Source organism: Theropithecus gelada, chromosome 16 (assembly GCF_003255815.1).
Source record: "Theropithecus gelada isolate Dixy chromosome 16, Tgel_1.0, whole genome shotgun sequence".
NCBI lineage: Eukaryota > Metazoa > Chordata > Mammalia > Primates > Cercopithecidae > Theropithecus > Theropithecus gelada.
The window spans coordinates 25,387,014-25,414,286 of NC_037684.1; the positions used below are offsets into that span (position 1 = coordinate 25,387,014).

Genomic DNA, 27,273 nt, shown 5'->3' on the forward strand with positions numbered 1-27,273 from the left:
ACAGGGAAAATAAAACATGATCCAAAGAATATATTACTTTAATGTAGAGGGGATATAAATGGAAGGGCACTTTTAATGAGCTTAAATATAATTGGAGAACATGAAAAAGGCTTTTTGTTTTTACTTGACAATAAGACATAATATTGCTTTGATAATTCATGTCCTGCTTACTCAAAAAAATTTTCTATTTAATTTTTTACTTAAAGTTACGAAGAAAAGCCAGTGGAGTTTTTGCCATGGAATTTTTATAATTTCAGTAATCTATATCTAAAAGGTGATATTGATAAGGCAATATTAATTTTGCCCTTAGATTTGATGACACTATTACTTAAAGTTACTGAGCAAACTGATTTCCTTCATTTTGCTTCAGTTTCCTCTTTTATAAAATGAGTTAGTGACAATTTTTAATCAAAAATTTGATTATAAGGTATAATGTTTGTAATTCAAAATTTATTGCTACAAAAAAAACTTCATGAATATTAGATTGAATTTCCCACCATAGGCCCAGAATCTAAAACAAATGACATAATATTTAAATAAAAATCTAGGGAAGACCATGGGAATATTATATATAATAATATCTCTTTTTTTTTCTGTCCAGTGATCACTCACATTACATTTGTAGTAGTGGTAAACATGGGTCAGTGGAATCTCTTGCCAACTTAAAGATTCTTTGAGTATCTCTATAAGTGGTATAAAGGGTTTCTGAGAAAATTATTCAGTATATTTCAATACGAAAAATTCTACTTTGTGAAGCTTAAAAATCTCATTTTGAAATGGCAAGCCTATATTAATGCCAAAGTAAATCAATGCCTAATAATATAGCCTGGCAGGCCAGGTACGGGGTGGCTCATGCCTGTAGTCCCAGCACTTTGGCAGGCTGAGGGCAGGTATATCACTTGAGCCTAGGAGTTTGAGATCAATCTGGGCAACATGGTGAGACCCTGTATCTACAAAAAAACAAAATTAGCTGGGCGTGGTGGCACAGGCCTGTGGTCCTAGCCGCTTGGGAGGCTGAGGTGGGAGGATCACTTGAGCCTGGCAGGTTGAGACTGCAGTAAGCCGAGATCGTGCCACTGCACTTCAGCCTAGGAGACAGAGGGAGATCTTGTCTCAAAACACACAAACAAAGAAATAAACAAATAAAAATATAGCCTGGCAAAAACAAATAGTGCTAAGTGAGTAAGGAAATTATAAAGCCATAACTGTAAATTGAGGGATTTAAGACATTTACCAACGAATGTATAAACTTTATGTGCATTCTGAGTCAAGCAAACTATTTTTAAAAATGACATCTATGAGAGAATTAGAAATATGAACACTGACTGGTTATTTTACATTATCAGGAAACTACTGATTTTTTTTAGGTGTGGCAGTGATATTACGGTTAATTTTTTAAAAAAGAGTTCTTTATTTTAGAGGTTAAAAAGAGTTCTTTATTTTAGAGGTTAATTTTTTAAAAAAGAGTTCTTGATTTTAGAGAGAGGTGTGCTATGATATTTAAAGATATAATGTCTGAGAAATAATATGGGAGAGGAGAAAGAAACAGGGTAAGTATAGATGAGACAAGATCGACCATAAATTGACACTTGTTGAAGTTGGATGATGTATATATGGGAGTTTGTTACACTGTTTTGTCTACTTCAATACATGGGTAAACTTCTCCATAATACAAAGGTAAAAGAAAAAAAGTTGAGATTGATTAAAAATGTAACATTATTCTTTTATCTCTGTCATGAGACCTAGTATATTAATGCATACATTGCTTTCTGCATCTGGATATAAAGTACATAGAATAGTGAACTGATTTTTTAAATTGCTGTTCAGGTTAATGTTTTATGATAAAAAGAGCCTAAGCTTTGAAATCAGACCTGAATTAGAATCCCAGCTCCTCTGCTTAGAAACTTTGTTAGCTACTGCAAATTACATAACTTCTTGAAGCTTCAGTTTCCTTATGTATAAAATCTCACTAATAATATCTACTTCACAGTTGTTATGAGATGTAATGAGTTTTAATGAGATTATGACTCATGAGGAGTGCTTGCCACATGGTAGGCACTTACTAAAGTGGTAACAAGTATTATTATGTCCCAAAGTAGGGCGAGGCAAGTACATACATGTATGAAACTTTGATAATAAAAATTTCACTTATCTTTTCATAAAATTAATTCATTCATTATAGCTGAACCCTGGTGTAGGGCCATGAAACTTACCATGTATAGATTTGTAAGGTTTGTATTTATAGAGAGCATTTTTATTGGTGGTAGCCACTTCAGAGGCTAGATTTACAAGCTTTTTGCTATACAGTGTTTGAGACATGTTGAATGGAAGCACAAATGTTGCTTAACTTCTTGTCCCTTGTGGTCACATACTTGGAGCATGTAGTTATGACAACTACAAGAAGCAAAACATTAAAGCAGCAAAGAAACACCATCTTTACACTTTAAAAAAAAGAGGAAGGAAATTTCCTTTGAAGTTGAAGAGAAGTGTTTTTGAATTAATGGAGTGTACAGTGATTTTACTAAGTTTTATTTATGAAAATACTCTTTGCATTCATGCCAAAAGGTTTCAGCACAGTCATAAGTAGGATTTATACAAAGAAACACAGCCCAAATTTATGACGTGTTTGCAAATGTAAGAAAAAGTCTAAATTTACAATATTTATAATTTATTGTTAAGTATCTTTCCACCACTATTCCTGGAATGCTGATATTTTATAAACACAAGCATTGGTTTTGAACCTAGACTATCTCAACCCATACTACTTTTTTAAAAAAGAAATCTTCCAGCATGTTTTCCATGTCTCTTGGGGATTTAATAGGGGGGAAATGAACCCAGGCTGAATACTCTTGCCTTTGGCTTTGGCCCAACCTTCTAACATCAGCAGTCTTGACAGCTGCTTTTGTGGCTTGACTTCCTTCGGGCATTTTCTGCCCTTTTCTTATTTGCTATGTTTTATACAAATTAATCTGTAGAAAGTGGATACACACACAAACTGTTTTTGAAGTTAATTACTAATTTTGATAGCTTTTCGAATATTTTACTTCCTATACATCTACTGGTAGGGTGTTCTTTAGTGGAATAATGCATTTTTAAAAAGGGCAGAATAATGCATTTTAAAATTAATGCAGTAGTTGTTTTGCAATGACTGTCAAAGATTTTTTATAACAAAAAGACTCACTTTTTTCCTTTTTAAAGTTAACATTTTGTAAGATTTTTATGTCCTTTCCAAAAGTCCTTCCTATTCTGTAGTAGATTATATTAAGATTAAAAAAAGAACTAAATTTTATGCAGGTAAAAGAAATCACTGGAATCAGGTAATGCTGCCTTCTGTATTCCCTACACAATGTATTGTGTACAAGGATGTTCATTATAGCATTGTTTGGAATAGCAAAGACTACAGACAGCCTAAATGTCCAGGAATAGGGGACTAGTTAAATAAATGTATATCCATTTAATGGAATACTATATAGAGTTAAAATAAAATGATACATATATATGTAATATGTAATATGGAAGGTTCTCCAAGGAGTATTGTTAGATGAAAAGGGTAATTTGAGCAAACCAGTGTGTATAGTTTGTTTCTGTGTGTGTGTGTGTGTGGCACAACCACACGTGTTTTTATTTGTATATAGAATATTTTTGGAAGGATACATATGAATCTGTTAACAGTGGTAACCATTAACAGAGGTAACCGCTTTTGAGGGGGGATATTGGTACGAATGAAAGAGAGAATCTTCTTTGGTACTATTTGAATTTTCACCATGTGCATGTATTATTTTTTAATGTTAAAAATTGGTTAAAGTAAAAAATGAGATAAATCTATATTGCTGATATGGAGCAATTGCCAAGATAAATGGTTAGGAAGAAAAGCCGGATACACAACAGAACAAATGTTACATTTGTTTAAAAAGAGGAAAAAAATACATATGCCACACACACAGAGACTCTTGTTATATTAGGTACAAAAATTAATAGAACACCCAAGAAATCTCACAATGGTTGCCTCTGGAGAGAAGGATCAAGAGAAGAGAGGATAGATGAATTTTCATTATATGCCTTCTTGTAACATTTGAAGGTTTTGCTCTGGGCACACTTAACTTTTTTTATTTAATAAAGAAGCTTTCCAAAACAGACCAAAAAAACAGCATGGTAGTAATCTATTTTTCAGTAGAATCATGATTAACAGTTTCTTATCCATTCAAGTTTTTGTCTATTTATTTTATTTGTTTATTTATTTATTTTAGTTTTTGAGACAGAATCTCACTCTGTCACCTAGGCTGGAGTGCGGTGGCTTGATCTCGACTCACTCACTGCAGCTTCCATCTCCCGGGATCAAGTGATCCTCTCACTTTGGCCTCCCCAGTAGCTGGGACTACAGGCATGAGCCACCATGCCCAGCTAATTTTTGTATTTTTTTGTACAGACAGGGTCTCACCATGTTACCAGGCTGGTATCAAACTTTTGGGCTCAAGAGATTTGCCTGCCTCAGTCTCCCAAAGTGCTGGAATTACAGGCATGAGCCACTGCTTCTGGCCTATTTATTTTGAAATGTTAATTAATGGGCAAGGCCCTGATGGTGGTCAAATAGCAGCATTCTCTGTTGTTTAATGTTTGAGAACGTTGGTATATATAGGTGTGTTGAATTTACTCATCATTTAAAAGTGAATTTTTTTTATTTTTTATTTTTATTTTTATTTATTTATTTTAGACAGAGTCTCACTCTGTCACCCAGGCTGGAGTGCAGTGGCATGATCTCAGTTCACTGCAACCCCCATCTCCCGGGTTCAACCAATTCTTGTGCCTCAACCACCCAAGTAGTTGAGATTACAGGGACGTGCCACCATGCCTTACTAATTTTTGTATTTTTAGTAGAGATGGGGTTTTGCCATGTTGGCCAGGCTGGTCTCTTATTCCTGGCCTCAAGTGAAAAAGTGAATTTAAAAATAAGTTATATGGCCAGGCATGGTGGGTCACATCTGTAATCTCAGCACTTTGGGAAGCCAAGGGAGGCTGACTGCTTGAGCCTGGGAGTTCCAGACCAGCCTGGGCAATATAGAGAGACCCCATCTTTACAGAAGATCCAAAATTAGCCAAACATGGTGGTGTGCACCTGTGGTCCCAGCTACTTTGGAGGTTGGGGTGGGAGGATCAGTTGAACCTGAGAGGTCAAGGCTGCAGGGAGCCACAATTACACCACTGCACTCTGGCCTGGGTGACAGAGTGAGACCCTGTCTCAAAACAAAAACAAAACAAAAATAATAATAATTTTAAATTAGTATTGTATAATACTCACGGTGACTGATAATGAATACCTTTTCTTACCCGATCTTAGTTTTTTTAGAAGTTCACAGAACTTCAGATTTTCGTCTTCACGTAGATGTCAGGGGAAATCAAGTCACTGAAAATTAATGACTGCTTTAAGTTTATTTGATTAGCCCAGGGGACTCTGGTTGAAGAAAAAAACAACTTATAAATGGTTTATCTTAGAAGGTATTATTCCTGGACCAACACAGAAAATCAGGTGAGAAGTATAGTTTCTGAACATAGAATTTTTACATAAGAATTAGTGTTCATCAGGACTTGTGCCTCTAACAAATTTTCATGTTCTAAACACAAAAATATTGAGAGAAAAGTGTAGTTCATTTGAATACAAGCTTTTTTGGTTTTTCTGCTTAAAACTTTTTTGTAAGTAAGTAGGTTAAGCATTCAGACTTGAAACCCAATGAATTTGCTTGATATTTTGAGGCTAAATAATGTAATAGGTGGACCCAATTCTATTAGAAAGCATTTATTTTTCATTTGGCTTCTCATCAACACATGCTTCTCTCAGAAACTTGTTTATGAAGATGGCTAAGTATCACTAGCACAGGAAAGGGACTGCTAAGTTATAGGCAAGGGGATTTATATGACATGTAAAATAAAGATTGCAATTTCTGCTGACTCTTGTGAGGCAAATAGTGGGAGAACCAATCTTGTGAACCCTATCGATCCTTGTCAGCTGATGTGAATTTAAGACACATTTGCCATCCTGGAAAAGTTCTTTATCATGATTAATCTCTAAAAGGTATTTTCCTAAACTTAAAAAGTGATACCACTTACCCTTAAGATTTACGCACTTTACTCGTGTTAGTGATACCTCTACTCGTGTTAGTGATACCTCAATTAAAAAGTAATTTTTTAAAATAAAGAGATACTTTTTCATGTGAAACTTTTTTTCCAAGGAACCAAATATTGAACTGAATTCTTGACAGTGAAAGGTTTTGGCTGTTGATAGTGGTGTTACACACATGTTGTCGAATACATGAACGAGAATCCCTGTTTGGAATGGGATGTGGCATGGGGAGGTTGAATCTTGTCACCATTTGCCAGTACAGCTTTGGTGATATTGATGGTTTATGTTATCGCAAAGAAAACTTACCCTTTCTTCAGTATGTTAAAAGCTGGCTCACATGTTTAGGCCTGCTAATCTTACCCATAATCCATTCTTTACTATGTATTATTTTATTTTTACTCCTTGGACTTTTGAAAAACACTTCTTACATCTACCTGTAGCCTGTAGAACATGTAGTCTCATTCTTCTTTTTTTTTTTTTTTTTTTGAAACAGAGTCTTGCTCTATCACCCAGGCTGGAGTGCAGTGGTGCGATCTCAGCCTCCTGGGTTTTAGGCAATTCTCTCTGCCTCAGCGTCCTGAGTAGCTGGGATTACAGGCACTCGCCACCACGCCCAGCCAATTTTTGTATTTTTAGTAGAAATGTGGTTTTGCCATGTTGGCCAGGCTAGTCTTGAACTCCTGACCTCAGGTGATCCACCCACCTTGGCCTCCCAAAGTGCTGCAGTTATAGGCGTGAGTCACCGCACCCAGCCATCTCATTCTTCTTTAATGGAAGATATTAGAATCCAACTAGCCTTATAGTTTCTCTCAAGAAGTTTCTTAAGTAGTGTTGGCTTATCAGTTGGGGCATAATGGACCCTAAAATGCATCAGGATTGTAAACGAGTGCTAAGGTCTACTACAACTTGTTTGGGAGAAAGGAAAGGTGGACAAGAGAGCAAGATGAACCAATAGAAATAAAATTGCTACATTTATGTGACATTATATATTTTTCAGAGGATTTTTCTGCTCTGAGACTTAAAGCGTGTTGGTGCCAGAAAGGAAACACATTCTTTAACCAGACCAGGTCAATGCTATATTTAAGTATCCAACAGAATCAAACAGAAGGTGCTGGAAAAAATTCAGTGTATTAATTTCACTAAGCCTAAGGTGGCTGTTCTAAATTTTGCAAGCATGAAATTCATACCAGAAAGTGATATTTTGAAAGAATTACTACATTACTTGATAACAAATTTCAACTATGAATTGGACCACTTCTTTCTTGACCAAATCATTGAACACATTTGGTTTTGTCTGTCAGTTCTACTCTCCATACCTAATGTGACTACTGCTATTATCACTAATAATCCTAATTTATAAATTTACTTTACTGAAGTTAAAATACTAATTGATAGCATATACCATAAAGTTAACTCACTGGCTGTCATTCAGTATGCTTTACCTTTGAGTAATGATCATGATTTATTAAACATGCAGATTTTCAGGCTACATAGTTCAGTGGATTAGAACAAGAGCTTAGTAATCAGACAAGTTGGGCTAAAAGCCTGGCCCTGCCACTTATAAGTCACTTATATGACTTTGGGTAAGTTATTTCATCTTTGTGTCTCAATTTCTTTATCTTCATCTTTGAGTTAATAATACATCTCAGGATTGTTTTGAGGATTAAATGAGATAGTCCAAAAGAGCCTTGACCCAGAGCTAGTACCCAGTAGGAGTTTAGCTAGCTATTATATAATTATTTTTATTATAGTTAACTTTCTCCTATGTGTCAAAAGATACTGAAAATTCAGTTGGATAGCTTTGTAATAAGAATTAAGGACTGAGAATACAGAAAACAAACAAACCAAACAAAACAGAACTATGAGCCAATAATTCCAGATTATGATTGCCTGGTCACCATATGATAAATGCATTCATTTAACAATATATTTATCCAGGCCGGGCGCGGTGGCTCAAGCCTGTAATCCCAGCACTTTGGGAGGCCGAGACGGGCGGATCACGAGGTCAGGAGATCGAGACCATCCTGGCTAACACGGTGAAACCCCGTCTCTACTAAAAAATACAAAAAACTAGCCGGGCGAGATGGCGAGCGCCTGTAGTCCCAGCTACTCGGGAGGCTGAGGCAGGAGGATGGCGTAAACCCGGGAGGCAGAGCTTGCAGTGAGCTGAGATCCGGCCACTGCACTCCAGCCTGGGCGACAGAGCGAGACTCCGTCTCAAAAAAACAAAAACAAAAACAAAAACAAAAAACAATATATTTATCCATATACTACCAAATATCAAGTTTATATATTTTGAATTATGTCAAAATCTCATTACTGTTGAAAATATTCCCACTCATCAGGTTCCATTTTAGTACCAGTTGAACAATACCAGTGGTAGATGAAATGTGTTAGTGTGAAGCTGGAATGATTGCTGACAGGCTGTAATTTGCTTTATAAAGTGTGGGTTGTCATATATACAATTATCTGGTTTATATTTGTTGCTGCCAGCCCTCCAGTTTGTTAACATCCGGGAGTTATGCCTTTATGTGAAACCTAAGAAGGGTTAAAAATCTCAACATTTTCTTAGAGGGTGGGAGAGGAGAAGAAAGGTTCACACAGTGGCTACTTTTTTCTCTCTCTTGTTTCTTTTTCTTTTCTTTTTTCTTTTTTTTTTTTTTTTTGACTAGGATGATGCTACACACTACAGCTCACCCTACTGGTCAAAATTAAAAACTGCATTACAAAGGACCATTTTCTTGAGGGAAAAAAGAAAAAAAAAGAACTTTTCAATTAGCTCCCACTGACATTTTCCTGTCCAATCCACCACTGACAGATGTACTTCATTCTGAGAATATCATTAAGCTATGCTGCCCTTTCAGTTGTTGGATTCACAGGTGTTGTTATAGTGATTATACTAAGAGTGTCTAATCAATTTGGTTCCATTTGTGATTATTTAGACTGTGCCACTCTCCTCAAATGTTATCTCTAAAGGTTCTTAAGAAGGCTGTTATTCTTAGCATGATTACATAATTAGCAAACAGTATCCTAAGCTAAAACCTGTAGTCTTAGGCTCAATTTACTTCTTGTACATTCAAGATCCAGTTGGAGCAACTTTTTAAAAGAATGATAAATGGAAACTTTCTTTACCTGACCTGTCATTTGTTCTGTAGACTTAATGACATTCAGTACCATTACACTCACTGCCAGGGCCTTGGGGGGAAAAAGGAATATTTATACACTGAGTTATAGATAGATTAGTAAGGGGGAAAAAAAGAGAGAGAGAGAGAGAGATAGGCAGAAAGTCTGACTGTATAGAACAGAGAGGAATTTGAGACCTTCACTATACATGGATTAATCACAAGAACTAACCACGCAGATCCAAATGGATATTTAGAAATTGGTGAAGCCTCTAGGATGTTCTCTGGAAAATGTAGTACATTTTCTAATGCATGAATATGTGCAAAATGGTATGTAATTTATAATGGAGGTGCTGACAGAATTTTAGTTTTGGTGCAGCAAATGTGCTCTATAATATATTTACATGTGAGTAACATTTCATGTATGGTCACATCTGTACCCAACATATTTATTTAGTTGGTATTAGATTCAATAACTTAGTTGAATGGTTATGATAAGGAACAATAAGTTGCAGTTTTGCTAATCTTACTATAGTTCAGCTTTGGGAGCTGCATTACTATTAAATTGGCCCATGAAAATCTGGCAGTATTAATGCTATCAAGCATGAAAACTAACTGGACTTGGATCAGGGAGCCTCATTTATAGCATTTTAGTGAGAATTTATTAGTTTAAGGAGGGAGCTGTATTTCTTACAGGATCTTAAATATTAAATAGAATAGGAAGTCATGTGTTCCCTTCCAACAACAACAATAATTTTAAGTTTTTCAATTTTAAATTAATCTCAATTTCCTTATATAATCCAGAGATACTTGGTGAAGTAATAGCAAACCCTAGTGTTTTTTGTTGTTGTCATTCTTTTTTTTTGAGATGGAGTTTCGCTCTTGTTGCCCAGGCTGGAGTGCAATGGCACAATTTCGGCTCACCGCAACCTCTGCCTCCCGGGTTCAAGCGATTCTCCTGCCTCAGCCTCCCGAGTAGCTGGGATTACAGGCATGTGCCACCACTCCCAGCTAATTTTTTGTATTTTTAGTAGAGACAGGGTTTTCCGTGTTGGTCAGGCTGGTCTCAAACCCTGAACTCAGGTGATCTGCCTGCCTCGGCCTCCCAAAGTGCTAGGATTACAGGCATGAGCCACGACGCCCGGCTGCAAACCCTAGTTTTTAACCGCGCCATATAAACAGTTGGTTGCAAATATGAGTAGAGTTTTTATAATATAGCTCACAATTAATTTGAAGAGAAATAAAAGATGATGACGTAGACTAACATAAAAAATCGAGCCTTTACATATTGAATAAGCAAACTTATATGTTTTCTCTGTTATTTGTTATTTTCCCACTTTTTTTTTTTTTTTGAGACGGAGTCTCGCTCTGTCGCCCAGACTGGAGTGCAGTGGCCGGATCTCAGCTCACTGCAAGCTCCGCCTCCCGGGTTTACGCCATTCTCCTGCCTCAGCCTCCCGAGTAGCTGGGACTACAGGCGCCCGCCACCTCGCCCGGCTAGTTTTTTGTATTTTTTAGTAGAGACGGGGTTTCACCGTGTTAGCCAGGATGGTCTCGATCTCCTGACCTCGTGATCCGCCCGTCTCGGCCTCCCAAAGTGCTAGGATTACAGGCTTGAGCCACCGCGCCCGGCCAATTTTCCCACTTTTTTTAATGCTTAAATCATTTTCTGTCTTTTTTCATTTCTTTCTCATTTATCTGGTAAAATTGTCATTATGGCCTGTTTTTGTCTCAAAATAGTACCTGCAAATTCAGGACTAAACGGATTTGCTGTGAACTAAAATAGTTACAAGGGGAACATCATCATGGTTCATTTTTCTCCCTGTTTTATTTGGAATTGAATTAGTAAATGAAAGTTTTAGCAGTTTAATTCACTTCTCCATAAAGTTTATGGAGCAGCAACAGCTGGTTGAATCTGTGGCAGAAAAAGCCAACTTCTAGTGGCCAAGCCTATTGTTTCAGAATTAAGGGGGAAGCTCATTAACTGTTAATGAAAACACAGGGAATAAAAACAAATAGCACAGAAACCCTAGGAAATAATTACCTTACACCTGACACAAAGCTGCTTTATCTTTCTGCTCCAACCCTCAGAAATTCCCAACTTATCACTCTGTAGAGCATGAATGAAATTGAGTTTGACTCTCGGAAAAGAAGAATAGAGAAATCATCCCGCTTATGGGCCCCTCAGCACGTACTTGGTGGAGGACCTGCCATTGAATATGCCAAGGAGTGTATCTAATGCCCGATTCTTATGACACTTAGGCTATAGGAGCAAATTACCTGCTAATAGCAGGTGAACCCTTGATATAGTTGCACCAGATCTTGTTTAGAAATACAAAGAGAAAGGACTGAAGGTAATGGATGTGATTAATGGAGATATGGTGTGTTAAAATATATATCAGTATAGAAATATATTGATTCTGCTGGAGTTGCAGAGGGAAAGTGTGTCTCCAGTGGCAAAGGGTCTTGCTTGTGAGAAAGCCACTCTAAGCAGATGGAGTTCTAAGCCCTAATTGTAGAGCTGCTGAGTGGAAATGTCTGTCACTATAGTTTGTGATCATTTATGTCTGATCCCACTGGACTACAGTTGTGGCCATTTGGAACTGCAATTGTCAGAGCTATAGACAAATCCAGAGAACACGTACGGTTATGTTTTAAAGAAAAATGATGTTCTTAAACTTAAACAAATCCAAAATGACCACAGTAATTGCTGTTCTTCTATAAAACTTTTCACCCATGCATCCTCAGTAGTTGTAATCATTTCAATTACACGGGAGTGTCTATTTATATGGTGCTATAGCCTTGTTTCTGTGTGTGCCCAAGGGAACTGGGTCACTTGATATGACACTAAGAACACTTATAATAACATCTCCATCATCAGGAACTAATTGCACTTGGGTGTAAAGCTTATTTCTAAATGTTCGTGCACCACAACCATTTGTACTACTGACCTAGGCTCTGTTTTGCTGCATTGAGTTGTATATCTTTGTCGTTGGGTACTTTACAGAGGAACTGTCTCGTGTTTGACACCAGGGGTGGCTGTTGAAAGCACACCTTGGGTGACTATACTCAGAAACCATAGGAATCATGTGGAAGTGACTTTTCCATCTGAAGTTAGGAAAGCAAGTGCCAAACCCAGGCAGGTGTTTTGGGTAAGACTTTAAAAACTGAGGCTGTGAAGGCAATGTGATACCCTGGATTGGATCCTACAGCAGAAAAAGGACATTAATGGAAAACTTGTGAAATCCAAACAGAGTCTGTAGTTTAGTTAATAGCAATATACCAATGTTAATTTATTGGTTTTGGCAGATAGACCTCAATTATGTAAGAAGTTGACATTGGGAGAAACTGGGGGAAGGGTGTGTAGGAACTCTGTACTATCTTTGCAACACTTACATAAATCTAAAATTATTCCAAAATAAAAAGTTCACTAAAAAAAAAAAAAAAAAAAAAAGCCCTTCCTGATATGCATGTTTTTTAAAAAAGCTTAGAATGCGAACATGTACTTTTTTCTTTTTTGTTTTCTTTTCTTTTTTTTTTTTTTTTTTTTAGAGACAGGGCTCACTCTGTTGTCTAGGTTGGAGTGCAGTGGCATAGTCATGTCTCACTGTAGCTTTTACCTCCTTGGCTCAAACAATCCTCCCATCTCAGCCTCTCAAGTAGCTGGGACCACAGGCACAAGCCACCATGCCTGGCTAATTTTTCTACTTTTTGTAGAGACAGAGTTTCATCATGTTGTCCAGGCTGGTCTCGAACTCCTAGGCTCAAATCATCCACCTGCCTTGGCCTCCCAAAGTGCTGGGATTACAGGCGTGAGCTACTGGCTTGGCTAGGTTCTTTTTCTTTAATGGTAGATTTGCCACATTTTTGAACTAAGCAGAAAACTAGTTTATAAATAATGTTCAGTATATACTACAAAAGTTAAATTTTGCTTGGCAATTCCAGTACTTTTTTTTATTTTTAAGGATTTTTATTTGGCTTAAAATAAAAATTCCATTTAACCTTGCAGCTCACTTTCAGGTTACTAGCCAGGCAGTCCATTTAGATTGTGTTGGTAATATAATTTTAGTGGACTTCCAATGATGTAAAATTTGAGCATTTTAATCCTCAGTCCAGTATTTGAGAATTTTTCTGGTTATTATGGAAATTACACAGTGATGCTGTAAGCATAGCTATAAACTTTGTATCCTGATAAGTAAACTAATAAAGGAGAGTAACTCTTCTGGCTTTGGCCAATGACTATTGTGTGAGTTTTCTACAATTTTTATTTATCTTTTCCATAATAAACTTTATAGTTTATTTCTAAAGTCCTATATTTGTAGGTGTTCAACTCAGTTATGGACATCTACCTACCATACAGTATTTGAAGAAGAGTCTAGATATGATCATCTAATTTATGGAAAGAGAAGGCTACAGCCATTCTCTTTTTATCATTTTATAACCTCCCTAGTTTTCTAGTTTAATTGTAGGAAATAAACCTTTAAAGTGAGGCAATACAGATTCTATGTAGGTTGTTTGGTTTCACAGCTCCCTAGTTGAAATCCAAGGCCAAAACTCTACAGTATTTACTGAGATTAGCATTGGTGATTTCCTTTGGAAATTAGTATTTGAGATAATATTAAATTCAGTTGAAAATCCTATTTTCATGTTTGTGAAATGAAATAAGCAGCTGTCGGTATCCTTTTGTCAGCAGACTGTACCTCTATTTGGGGGATTTTAAGCAAAGTCATTTGCAATACAGAGCCTTTTCTTCCGGTTTCTGAATGAGCTAACATCTTCTGTCTGAACCTTTTAAAGTATCAAAATAACATTGGCCATTTCTACAGAATACAATCCAATGTATATTGAAAACACACAAAAGAGATTAGCATTAATTGCATAATTCAGTATTGTATATACATTACCTTTTATCAAAGCCATTTTACAGAACAAATATTATCTTCTTAGGGCTTTTAGAATTCCTAAGAGGTCAGTTGCCTAGGCTGTAAACTAGAATTACAAAGAAAAAACTTTGTTAGTGTTGTAGAACAAATAGGAATACAGTCCAGCAAAGTCTAGGTTCTCTCTATTTTTATACCTCTCTTGCTTTTCAGAGAAAGACTATTGAGCTTGCTATATTATATCATGTATAGAAGGTTAAACCTTTGCGTCAGTCCTATTTCACTTGAAATAGAGTCATGCAGGGAGACATAGTATATATTAATATAAATTTAATTTTTTTCTTTTTTTAGATGGAGTCTTGCTCTTGTCACCCAGGCTGGAGTGCAATGGTACAATCTCGGCTCACTGCAACCTCCACCTCCCGGGTTCAAGCGATTCTCCTGCCCTAGCCTCCTGAGTAGCTGGGATTACAGGCGCCCACCACCACGCCCTGCTAATTTTTGAGAAAAGGAGACGGGGTTTCACCATATTGGCCAGGCTGATCTTGAACTCCTGACCTCAGGTGATCCACCTGCCTGGGCCTCCCAAAGTGCTGGGATTACAGGCGTGACCCACCATGCCTGGCTGAATATAAATTTATATAGCTATGTTTTTATTTTAAGTATGATAGATAAATTTCTTTCTGGTGGCAAGAGGTATTCCCACTCTAAGCTAACAGTTCCTAAGTTTTAGTGACAGAGGTACTTGAGTGGAAAATTTTTCATCCAGGTAAGTTGGTTCTTGAACTTGTTTAACTGTTTCTCATATGTTAATGGATAGTGGCCATGTTCATCATCGAGTAAAAGATAATCTCTTTTTTTTTTATGATCATACATAGATCTCTTCCAGTACCATACCAAGGATGTATCCTTTTATAAGGATGTCCAAAGGTTGACCTTATTTTCTCTCTTTTTTGTCCCTCAGGAGGAGACTTTGGACAGGACAGCTCTGATGATAATCACAGTGGGACTCTTGGCCTGTCCCTCACATCCGACGCACAGTTTTTGTCAGATTATCAGGATGAGGGTGAGTGTTATCCTTCTGGATTTTGGGTGACTACCATACTTTATTATCTTTTGTCCTGACATCTTTGCCTTTTGTCATTTTGTATCCAGCAGCCTTTGGTGGGTTTTCTTTACTGGTAATCACTAGTTTGCAAAGAACAACTATTTGTTTCATTGTGGTGCTGATCCTCCTTGGTAATTCAATACTTCTGAAGTTAATGTATTTAGGGAGACACTAATTCCATATTGGAACAGGAAGACATCATTATTGATCTTTTTATAAAAACTGTAGCTCAAAAGCTAAGAGGGCATTTTAAGATTTCAGGGCCTAGTTTATACCATTCTTTTGGATTTTTTAGCTTTACTGATTTACATGAGAATTGAAGCTTTTATTTAATGATTATTGGATTATTAGTTTTCTGTGGATCATTTGAGACCCTTGAGCTCATCATGTTATAATAAGATACCATCTCACCTGTGCTTCTCACATACCCCTGACTATATTGGTATTGCTCAAGTGGAAGGGAAAGCCACAAGAACCACAGTGTGAATCTTCCTGGAGCATCAGTTTTACTTGAATATTTGGGAATGAGAGGAGTTAAATAATTCAGTTGTTAGAAACATTATTTTTATATTCAAAATTCCATAGTATGTAACAGAGTGAAATGCAAAATATATATGAATTTTTAAGATAAGACATAAAATATAAATGTTTTGGCCTGATAGCTGCCAGTTTCTGGCTCAGGCCTAGATTTCCTAAGTGTGGGGATCCACTGTGCCTCTTCCGGCATGTGGCCACCTGAGCAGAAGGTTTCATCATCACGGATGCACATGGTTTTCTTATCAGAGTCTCTCTCATGCCTTCCCAGTAGGGTTAAAAAAATAGAGGTGCTACTAAACTGAACATTAAATTGGAAACACTTTATTCACTTAGGGATTGGGAATAAAGTTGGTAAATTTTTCCTTACTTTTCTTTGTTAGTCTGTAATCTTTCCATTTCTTTTTATTTTGATTTCATGAGCTTAACAATTTCTGTTTTACTCTCTTTTTACTTTATCCATTGATTGTTATTTCATTTAGCCCTTTTGACGATTCATGTTTTTTCCCTTTCATTGACTCGATAACCTCCACATAAGAACTATGGGTTGAATCACACAGAAACATTTTATTTTGCTTGGGCTTTGTATAATAGCACAATTAGTAATACCCAAGTTTTAAAATGGGGTTTGTAATATAGGATCTGTGTATTGATTCAGGTATTACACTAAAAACATTGTTTGGACTAAAAGTTTAATAATTACATTGGTAGCTGATTAATAATTGTAGAAAATTAACAGTGCAAAACAGGAAGAAATCAACCTTTCATTTGTTTTTGATTAATCTAATGCTTGACAGAATTAGAACAATAGTGCCTCATTAATCCTTAGGTCACTTATTTGGTATTTCCAACTTTCCCAAACACAACTGAGAACACAATAAGTAATCCAGAAAGGCCTCTAAGTGGAAATAGATGTGACTTATGTACCTTGCTCTTCGAAGAACCCCTGAGGCCCTTTGCTGAGGAATCTTCTTACACATTTCTAACCAATACAGTGTTTTGGTTTCTCAGCCCACAGTAGAGCTTCAAATTAGAAGAAGGGGGTACTATAAAGGCATCAATTAACAAATAAGATTAAGGTAAGAAACAGAAGAATAAAACTTTATATAGATAACAAAATCTATAAAGAAAATTTATATAAGAATAATTTTTTTTAATAGCAGTTTGGGGTCATTTTCTATGATATAGAAAAAGTGCATGCTCACCCAAGTGCTCAGTACCTTAATAAATTAAAACTTTTTTAGCCAGCATTTATTGAGCACTTACTATTTGCCTCGCATCATCTGTATGGTAAGCACTCTGCATATGTCGTCATTTGATCCTCAAGACTGCCCTAAAATGTAGATATTAGGATTATGCTTATTTTACAGACAAGGAAACAGACTCAAGGAAGTTAACTTATCTAAAATCACACAGCTAGTAAGCAGTAGTGCCAGAATTTCCGCCTACATAGTCTGGTTCTAAAACTTCTGGTCTTAACCACTCTGCTATCCTTACCACTATCCTTATCTGAGATATCAAAAAAAATAGATTCATACTCCAAACATTTTGGCTGAGACCATACAGTTACAAATACTATGCTTAAAAATATTTTCATTAAAATAGTTGAAATTTAGGAAAAACATTTGTGTTGAAAGAGGTAAATCTGGAAAACTCCAAAGTGGAAAACTTTGTTCCATAACAGTTCCTCACAAGAGAGGAGTTAATTATATTAGTAATATTAAATTCTTACTTACTAAATTTTTGTTTTTAGTTCTGTGCATGAAATTAAAAGAATTCCCAAAGTGACATAGTCAATGGTAGAGGTAGGAATAGACCTATTTATGTGTTAAAAACTTGATTGTAAGATGATATGATACTGTTTAAATATGAGTTTCTGCAAAGCATTGAATCTAGTACAGTGCCTGAGTGCCTAATGCACAACAGACACAATAAATGTTCATTTTCATCCCCTGAAAATTAAAGATACATATATTTCCTGTGAAATTAAAGAGAAAGTTATAAAGGTGTCAAAATTTTGAGCAATGTCTATATCCTATTTAATTAGATTTTACCATGATAGAGAATGGTAACACTTGATATGCTACTTACTCATTTTTTAAAACAAATATTTATTTAAAGATTCCTAGGTAACACCAAGACACTGTGTTAAGCTGCAGGTGAAAAATGCAGTGAGAAAGCAGATACAGTCCCTGCCCTCATGGAGCTTACTATCTCATTGGGAAAACTATTAATAAGTAGACAAATAAACAAATATAAAGTTAGTGTCTTTATAGATAGCTAAGTCAATTATTTATGAAGAAAAGATGTTCATCTTTATGTTTTATTTTTTATTATTATTATTTTTTGAGACAGAGTTTTGCTCTGTCACCCAGGTTAGAGTGCAGTGGCAGGATTTCGGCTCACTGCAAGCTCCACCTCCCGGGTTCACACCATTCTCCTGCCTCAGCCTCCTGAGTAGCTGGGACTACAGGCGTCTGCCACCACGCCCAGCTAATTTTTTTGCATTTTTAGTAGAGACAGGGTTTCACCATGTTAGCCAGGATGGTCTCGACCTCCTGACCTTGTGATCCACCCTCCTTGGCCTCTCAGGTATTCCTCTTTGACATTCTTTGTAATGACAGTTATTTTAACCTTTTGGAATTTTATCTTCATTAGAAAATGTAAAAATATTTCAGATATTTTATCTTCCACTATCAGCTAGAATAGTATCCTAGACTTGCCATTATAAAAGAATACACAGTCTGGCCCATCCACCCATAACTTTAGTGATGAGGGGCAATAACCATGGTACGTATCGTGTTTAGGTCATGACTTTGTGAAAACTACAAAGAGTTCTAGAAGAATGTAGAAACCTGGCCAGGTACACAGCAAAAAATGAAAACCAAGGTTACAGGCTAACTCATGCATAAAAATGAGAGTATGTTGCCACCTAATTACAATTCTTTCTCCTTTTCCTTTGTAAATGCTCACAATTTGAAGGCAGAGAGAGACACCCACAAGAGCACAGCCCCACCATCGGGAACGAAAACTTGCTAACGAGTAATAACATTTAGATTTCTAAACTAAAAGCATAGTTTTTACCATATGGAAGGAAAAAAATATAGTAGGAAACATTGACCACAGTACTTAGTACAAGAGCCAGGCAGCTACAAAGCTCAAGATCTGATTGTTTTCAGTGTCCAAAATACACAGTGGATTTTAATGTATTTATAAACTTACTTTGTTAGTATAATGAAGAATCCCTGTGTACATACATTATTTTAAAAAGTGGATTGGGGAAAGTGATCATTCTATAAGCAGGGTATAGTGACTCCTTCTGGAAGAAAGAGAAAAAATAAAATTATTTTAGAAGAAACCTAAAATCTATGATAATATATTATTTGTTATATATGATTACATTCTAATTAATGGGGTGAATGGATATTGAACAATTAAATCTGGATAGAAGTGAGAATATTTTAGAGCTTCTTTGTGCATCAGGATGTTGAATGTTAGAGAAGATTCTTATTCTTCAGCCAAATGAGAAACAAGTGGAAAAGGAAAGACCTGTAACTATCATTGGAAAAGAGTAGTAATGAATAACTGAAGAGCCTGTTGTTGATTGATTTTATTATATACTTGTTGATTTAAAAGAAATTGCAAACATGTTAAAGTACCAATGGTAGCTATTTTCAACTCCATGCCATTTCTGAAAAGTACATTTAAAAATATAGAGAATATTCTGGAAATAAAAGTAAGCAATTTTTTACAGTGCTATTTTTAGCACTTTTAAGACATTTCTCTGTTTTCATTTTAGTTCTAAAATACAAGTGAATTTTGGATTTAAGATTATGACTAATAATAGACTAGCTTTTATTGATAATTGTGGGTTTTATTTTTATAATAGTGGGGAGAAAGCATTAGATATGAATGTATTTTAAACAAAACTATTTTAGTATTCTGAAATTAAAATGAAGGTTTAATTTATTGATTATATTATTGTAGCTGGAGTTCAAGTTTGTCTTAAATTTCATGGTGCCAAAGTTAGTATCATGAAATCTGGGAATTGGAAGGGATGATAAAGTCATCTAGTAATAGGAACCATTTATTGAGTGTTTACTATGCTTTACTAAGTGCTTTCCATGGGTTATCTCATTTAATTCTCAATCCGGCTCAGAGAGGAAGACACTGTTACCCATTTTGCAGGTAAAATAATCAGGCTTAGAGGAATTAATTGACTTAACCAAGGATGACACATCTAACCCATGTGAGGGACTAGAGTTCCAACAGATTTCAAAGTCGTTGTTTTTGAAGAGTTCTGCTGAAGTGGATGTTTGTCCTCTGTAGACATCTACTCTTATGAACTTTCCAACTCATTTTCCTTATTGCTTTTTTCACTGAATATAATATTGATTTTTAAAATAAATGTATTCACAGCTAAAAATTATCCTCTAAATGCTTTTACTGTATCCCACAAAACTTCATTCATAATTATTCTAAGTGTTTTATCATTTCCTTTATGATATCCTTTTTAACTTATGTGTTATTTAGAAGCATTTTTTGTGTTTTTGTTCTATTTTTATTTTAGTTTGTTTTGTTGTAGTTTCAAGAATTTTAAAACCTACTCTTTTATTAGTGACTTCTGATTTTATTACATTATAATCTAAGAGCACAGTGTATATTATTTTGATTCTTTGGACTTTGTTGAGACTTCCTTTGTAGCTGTAATGATCAGGTTTTGCTTATGCGCTATGTGTGCTCTAGAAATATTTATTGATTACACTCTTATTCTTTTTATTTTTATAAATAATACTCTTTAAGTATTTTATATTCCTAGATTTTCTTTTCTCTCCTGAGAGGACTGTGTAAAATCTCCAATTACAATTGTAGATGTATTCATTTTTTTCCGTGTTTTGTTTTGTTTTGTTTTCAGGGTCATATTATTAGGTACTTATAAAGAGCTCTAATTGATTAAAAAGACCCCCTCTTAATGAACTGAAATCCTATTCCTAGAACTTCCACTTATTTAGTTTCGCCTCTAAACCTATGAGAGCATCCCCAATAGACTTTATTTTATTTATTTATTTATTTATTTATTTATTTATTTATTTGAGACGGAGTCTAGCTCTGTTGCCCAGGCTGGAGTGCAGTGGCATGACCTTGGCTTACTGCAATCTCCACCTCCTGGGTTCAAGTGATTCTCCTGCCTCAGCCTCCTAAGTAGCTGGGACTACAGGTGCCCACCACCACGCCCAGCTAATTTTTTGCTTTTTTTTTTTTGAGATGGAGTCTCACTGTGTCACCCAGGCTAGAGTGCAGTGGTGTGATCTCGGCCCACTGCAACCTCCATCTCCCAGATTCAAGTGATTCTCTTGCCTCAGCCTCCTGAGTAGCTGAGATTACAGGCACCCACCACACGCCCAGCTAATTTTTGTATTTTTAGTAAAGACAGGGTTTCACCATGTTGGTCAGGCTGGTCTTGAACTCCTGACCTCGTGATCCACCCACCTTGGCCTCCCAAAGTGCAGGGATTACAGGCGTGGGCCACCGCGCCTGGCCACTGATAGACTTTATACTCAGTGAGTATAAAAAATGTTTGTAAGCCAGTTTGAGATCCCTATTGTTGTGAGTCAGGGGTAAGGCCTGATTTTAGTGTATAAATTATATTGTTTCACAGAGTAAATAACCTGAGCTTCTTACAGTGTTTACTGAGGTATATGAATTAATGATGCAGGGATTAGAGGTAAATGACCTCATTGATCAGGATAAATCTTGGATGGAATCTTGCTGGCAACTTTGGAGTAAAATGTGCGTAATTTAGGGCTACTTTACTTGGAGTGTTAGAAACCTATGTAGGTTCAGTCACTGGGTACCCTAGCACCAATAATACATAGTATTCTAGCACCAATAGGACCCTAGTAGATTGAAAAAATTAATGGCTTAAAAACAGCAAGCCATTTGCTTCCTTCTCACTGATGGGGTTAGGCTTGTTAACTTTCTTCATGTGTATTTTTTTAAAACTATGTAAGCTATGCGAACATATTTGGAGTTTTTAGTTCCTTTTTATTCTGTGATATGAAGATAATGAAAATGACTCAATATAGTCTCTTTCCATAAATAAGTCTGTAAATAAACATATATGCATACATATATATATTCAAGCAAGCATTTTTCTCATTTTCTTTTTATTCTTCAGACAACTCCTTTGATCTTTGTTGTTAGCTAGAAGGTATATTTTTCTTTAATAAAGGCACATGGCTCCTGTCAAAGCTAATGGAAGTTATGTATGTGTGTTTAGAGGCACATACTGTGGAAGAACATAAAAACTTATATCCATGTTTGTGTTTTTGGAGCCAAAGAATGAATTCAACAGTAGAACACACACTTTCATGAACCTGGCGGATTTCTGAACAAGTTTGTGTTGGCTTTAGGTGAGTCCATCAGATTTCAGATCATTGAGAGAAATTAAGGACTCAGTGTTGAGTTTACTGTGATAAGGGTAAGTAAACTGTCACTCAGGATCACAGTGGCTTCCTTCATGAAGATAAATGTCTTATTAGATCTAAGACATCATGTCGTTTATATAGTCTGGTATAAATCACAGATGAAGATGACGAACTGGGCTTCCAAGTTGACAGTAATTTATATTACTTAAACAAATGGTTACCAAGGATTATACATGTTTTTGTGAAGAATTAAAAAAAATAACAATTATCTGTCTATGAATGACCCGTTTTTCATTTTCAGCCCAGCATGTTGGGCTGTTGTTGTGTGTTTAAACTCTGACTTTTCATCCAGTACCCAGTAAAGTGCTCTCACGTGTGTTGATAGCTGGACATCTTCCATAATGCTTCTTTCACTAAAACAAACTGCTTGCGAATTTAACCCATATATTTGGGTTAAATTCTATGTAAAATCATGGAATTTAAGAGCTGGAAGAGACTTGGCAATCACCTAATCTAGTCTCTGTTTTAACAAAGAGAAAACTAAATTTTAAAGATGCTAAGTCATCAGGTGTGGTGGCTCACGCCTGTAATCCCAGAACTTTGAGAGGCCAAGGTGAGTGGATCACTTGAGGTCAGGAGTTTGAGACCAGCATGGCCAACATGATGAAACTCCATCTCTACTAAAAATATTAAAAAATTAGCTTGGCATGGTGGCAGGTGCCTGTAATCCCAGCTACTCGGGAGGCTGAGGCAGGAAAATTGCTTGAACCTGGGAGGCAGAGGTTGCAATGAGCCAAGATTGCACCACTGCACTCCAGCCTGGGCGACAAGAGTGAAACTCCATCTGAAAAGAAAGAAAGAGAGAGAGAGAGAGAGAAACCAAATGAAGAAAGAAGGAAGGAAGGAAGGGAGGAAGAAAGGAAGGAAGGAAGATATTAAGTGTCTCCATCCTACAACCAACAAGTGATAGAGCCAGTATCATACCCAAGACCACCTCTCTGAGAGTGACCTCTCCTGGCTTACACTGCATGCATTCCCTCACCTGCATGATCTCAGTATGCTTTTCAATGCTGCCTCCACAGAGGTTTGTAGAAGGCCTGATCCTGGCTCCTAGGTGATTTCTTGCAAGTTTCGGTCAAGTTCTTCAGACACATGTGTCTCTCTTGCCTATATACATTCTTATTATTTTCCTAGGATGATTTGGGAGTGGTATAGTTTATAAAGAATTTCAAAAAGGCTCCATAAATGCCAACAATTATAGTTATGAATAACATGCATTAAGCCCCTGAATTGATTTGACACAAAACTAATTAATTATCTTTTTTGGCCTTTTTGTCCATGTTATAGATTTTAATATACTACTAATGAAGAGTTAGTTATTGAATACCAATATTGAATGTCCTTATTCAATCATGAGTTTGGATGCTGTGTAGAGGATACAAAAAAGGAATAATATGTGATTCCTTAGCGAGCAAATAATCTAGTTGAAGAGAGACGATTCGGGTACCTTCACAACTAAGCATATGGTACATAATCCAGTGTTGATGACTGGGGACAGAGTTTGCAGAAAAACCTAATTGGTTGGACTTGCAGTAGCTTGGAAGAAAGTTAAAATAATATTTGACCTAGGTTTTTGCCAAAGTGTTTTTAGAAATCTTTTCCAGAGCGGAGTATGAGCAAAAGTCCATTCTTTGAAAATTGAGTTTCTACTCAGTAAATGGCAAAATAACAGTGACCATTTTTAAGTGCAAATAGTTGATTTTTAAATGAGTGACTTGACAGAAGAGAGTAAGCTTTTTCATTATGCCTTGAATATTCTTTTGTTTCTCTCCAAATTCTAAACTAGTCAACAAATTTAATGGTAATGTGAAAGTTCTTGTATATGATTATCAAAGATCTTTTATATATCTATCTGATTGATATATGAATCAGTCAGAGGTGGGGAGGAATTATATATCTTTGGATGCTGTTGATGAGAAAATCTTATACAACATATTTTCTTACCTTGTTCTTAGAATCTGTACTGCATTATAATAAATGTAGCATCTGCTTTATAGATGAACATTGAATGACCCCAAGTTTGGCTATCTTTCCTAAGACAATAAGCGCTAAAGTTCTAGAGGTCTGAATTCTGAGGTATAATTTTAATCACCAGACTATCCTTCCTCAAGCTCCAAAGTCACTGACCATTTTTACCTCAAAATCTCATATTTACTTTAATCAGAAAGAATTTCATTTAAGCATAAAATAACTCTTTTGGGCCAAGTATGTTTGTGTTTATACGTAATATATATATTCAACTCTTCCTGCTTTGATCGTTTTTGTTTTTCTACTAGTCGTAATTTCTTTTGGTCTAACATAGAAGTCTGACTTTTCAAGTAAAAAAGAAATGTTAATAACACTGTTTAATACAACGCTGAACCACGTCTTAATCTGGAATATTATGGCGTACTAGGGAAAGATTGTTGAATTCACAAACTATATTATACTTCTGCTCTAGGCTGTCTTTCTAACTTTGAGTGACAGCCTTTTTTATGTTGGGCCCTAAGTAGCTTAAGTCCAGGTACACTGGTCTAGCAGGAAAGAAAGATTATACGGAATAGATTCTCTGGCTTGTAAAAGATTGGGATTTAGAGGGGAATTGTTCCTTTATGGGAAGTTTTCACTTATAGAAGCCTTTTCCAATTTGCTGACCCATTTTGTTAAAATATACCTTATATGGTATAGTATATTTTCACAGAATACTCTGAAAGATAGACACTGTTGTCTTGGTTAATTTTATTATGTTGTCTCATTATAATACCCCAGATTTTATTTTAATCAACAAAACATAGGGTTAACTAGAATTACTAGCTCTTCTCTCTACAAGTGATCATTATCATCAGTGAAAGACATTTGTGAATGCCCAAGAATACAGTTGAACCTAGAGATTGTCGGAGCTTAGGGAAAAAAATTACTTTGAGTTATCTAATCTAGCCCTTCTAATGAATTCACATCATTCTTACTAATATCTCATTTAATTAATTATCAAATATAGTTATTATGCTTTGGGTCCTCCCTTTGCTGGACATCTTTCCCGCCCAACTATTATTCCTAATTTATTCTTCATGTCTAACCTAAACTTTTCCTTTCTTAGTTTCAGGCCATTGCTCTTTTCTATACCATCTTCTGAGACTGAATAATTCCCCTAATTCATTTATATTGTTACCTTTAGAAAGTATTAAAGACTGAACATTTATCCCCAGAGTCTTCACTTTTCCAAACTACATAAATTTCAGTTCTCTTAATCCTTACCTCACTCTGCCCCTGTCATACTTCCAGTGCTTAGATATTTTATCACACTGCTTGATATTTCCCATTCCAAGGGGATCACCTAACGAAGAGAGCTGCCCTATGGGGAGGGGAGTGCTCAAGAGTAAAATCTCATATAAACCACTAGAAGATGCCTAAGTGTTTATTTGATGTTGGTATTGGTGATCATCTGGAGAGCACACCAGTGTAGTGCTTGCTTTGGCATATGTTGGGATATATGTGTATTTTAATGCTTTAATGTATTATGGCCTGTTGTAATTGAATGTCTATAAAGTAGCAGTTAAGAGGGTTTTATAGACCTTGGAAGAGATCAGAATTCTCTAGCTCCCTCTCGTGGTAAAAGGAAATACTACTTTTGGGCTTTTCTGGATTTTTGTTTTGTTTTGCTTTAGTGAAGAGGAAAGCTAAGATATGTAAGTTCTCAACATGTGAGCTTACGTAGCGAATTCAAAAATTAAAACTCTTATATGTATGTGTGCGTACACACACACATACTCAGATATGAGAAATTCATGTTCTTTTATTAATTCCTTAAAACCTCAAAAATATTACTTTCTTACAATCATTTCATATATTCTTATTATTACACAAGTTAAAGGGAGGATAAATAAAACTATAATCTTGAGGGTTTGTATTCCTAAACAGATAAAGGAAGTGGGTTAAATATGAATTTTAAACCAAATTTACAGGTATTTTTTTCCTTTGCCAATTACAAATGGATGTGGTTAGCATTTCTAACGTATTTAATCAGATCTCCTGTGTCTCCTACAACATATTAATTTTACAGCTTATTATTGTAGCATTCCTTCTATGGTAGACACATTTCAGATACTGAAGTTCTAAGTAAGTGGCAAATAGCTGAAGAAGACACTGAACTGGTGTGCAAATGTCTTCATGTGAAATGCCTATGGAATAAATTTTTACAGGTAGCAAAAAATTATGTTTGTTTTCTAGAAGACTACTAAAAGTAACCCTTCTGCCTTGAAATAGTTGATCTCTAGACAAGAACCAATGAAAAGTTGCTATTAATATGTCTTAGATGGCAATGCAGAAAGTGATTAAAATTAGACACTATCCCTAAGTTTGTTTTGTTTTGTTTTAGGCTATTCAGAAACTTGAGTAATGGTTAAGGTAGACTGTTTTATGCTCAAATCACATTCTGATGAAAATATGGGGTCCTATTTAGTTATTCTGGGAACTCTAGGAATAAATTTGAGACCATGCTTTTTAATATTAAATATTGTCCTTTTTTCCCCAAAAGGGAGTACTGAATATTATACTCATTGAGGAATTGTAAGAGAAGAATGATATAGACATACCACAACAAAATGAAAACAAGTTGGTCGCAGGTGAAATAAGTGAGAATATGCAATAATCAAATATCAATTAGGAAGCTCGTAATTTTGACTAATTTTTCTTCTTTCTCCCCTACTTTAAGAGATTATAATTATTTTTTTAAAATAAGGAAATCAATTTACTTTTATTAAACTATGTGCCTCTCCCTTAAGATATGTGAATACGATTTTAATCTTAGCTATTTATTAATATTAATTTTTAGTATTGACATTCCTATGAGCACCTGAAGAAAAAATTTAACCAACCTACAGATCAAACCTCTTAATAGCAAAACATTTATGGATCTACATAGGAATGATCTAATTTGTATGCATTTTTTAAAAATAATAATTTGATATAACATTTTTTAGATTTAACTACAATCAAGTTAGGCAATCTTACCTTGATCTCTTGATCTGTGTCAGATTTCTTAGATACC

General features: G+C 35.6%; 1 protein-coding gene across 2 annotated transcripts in view; it reads left to right on the forward strand.

The window, feature by feature from the left end:
• The window catches only part of SKAP1 (src kinase associated phosphoprotein 1), a 305,720-nt gene that overhangs the window by 71,136 nt on the left and 207,311 nt on the right, over positions 1-27,273 (forward strand). For both annotated transcript variants that reach the window (XM_025361855.1, XM_025361856.1), the window contains exon 4: positions 15,082-15,183. In XM_025361855.1, coding sequence (XP_025217640.1) covers positions 15,082-15,183 — 102 coding nt within the window. The remainder of the gene's footprint in view (positions 1-15,081; positions 15,184-27,273) is intronic.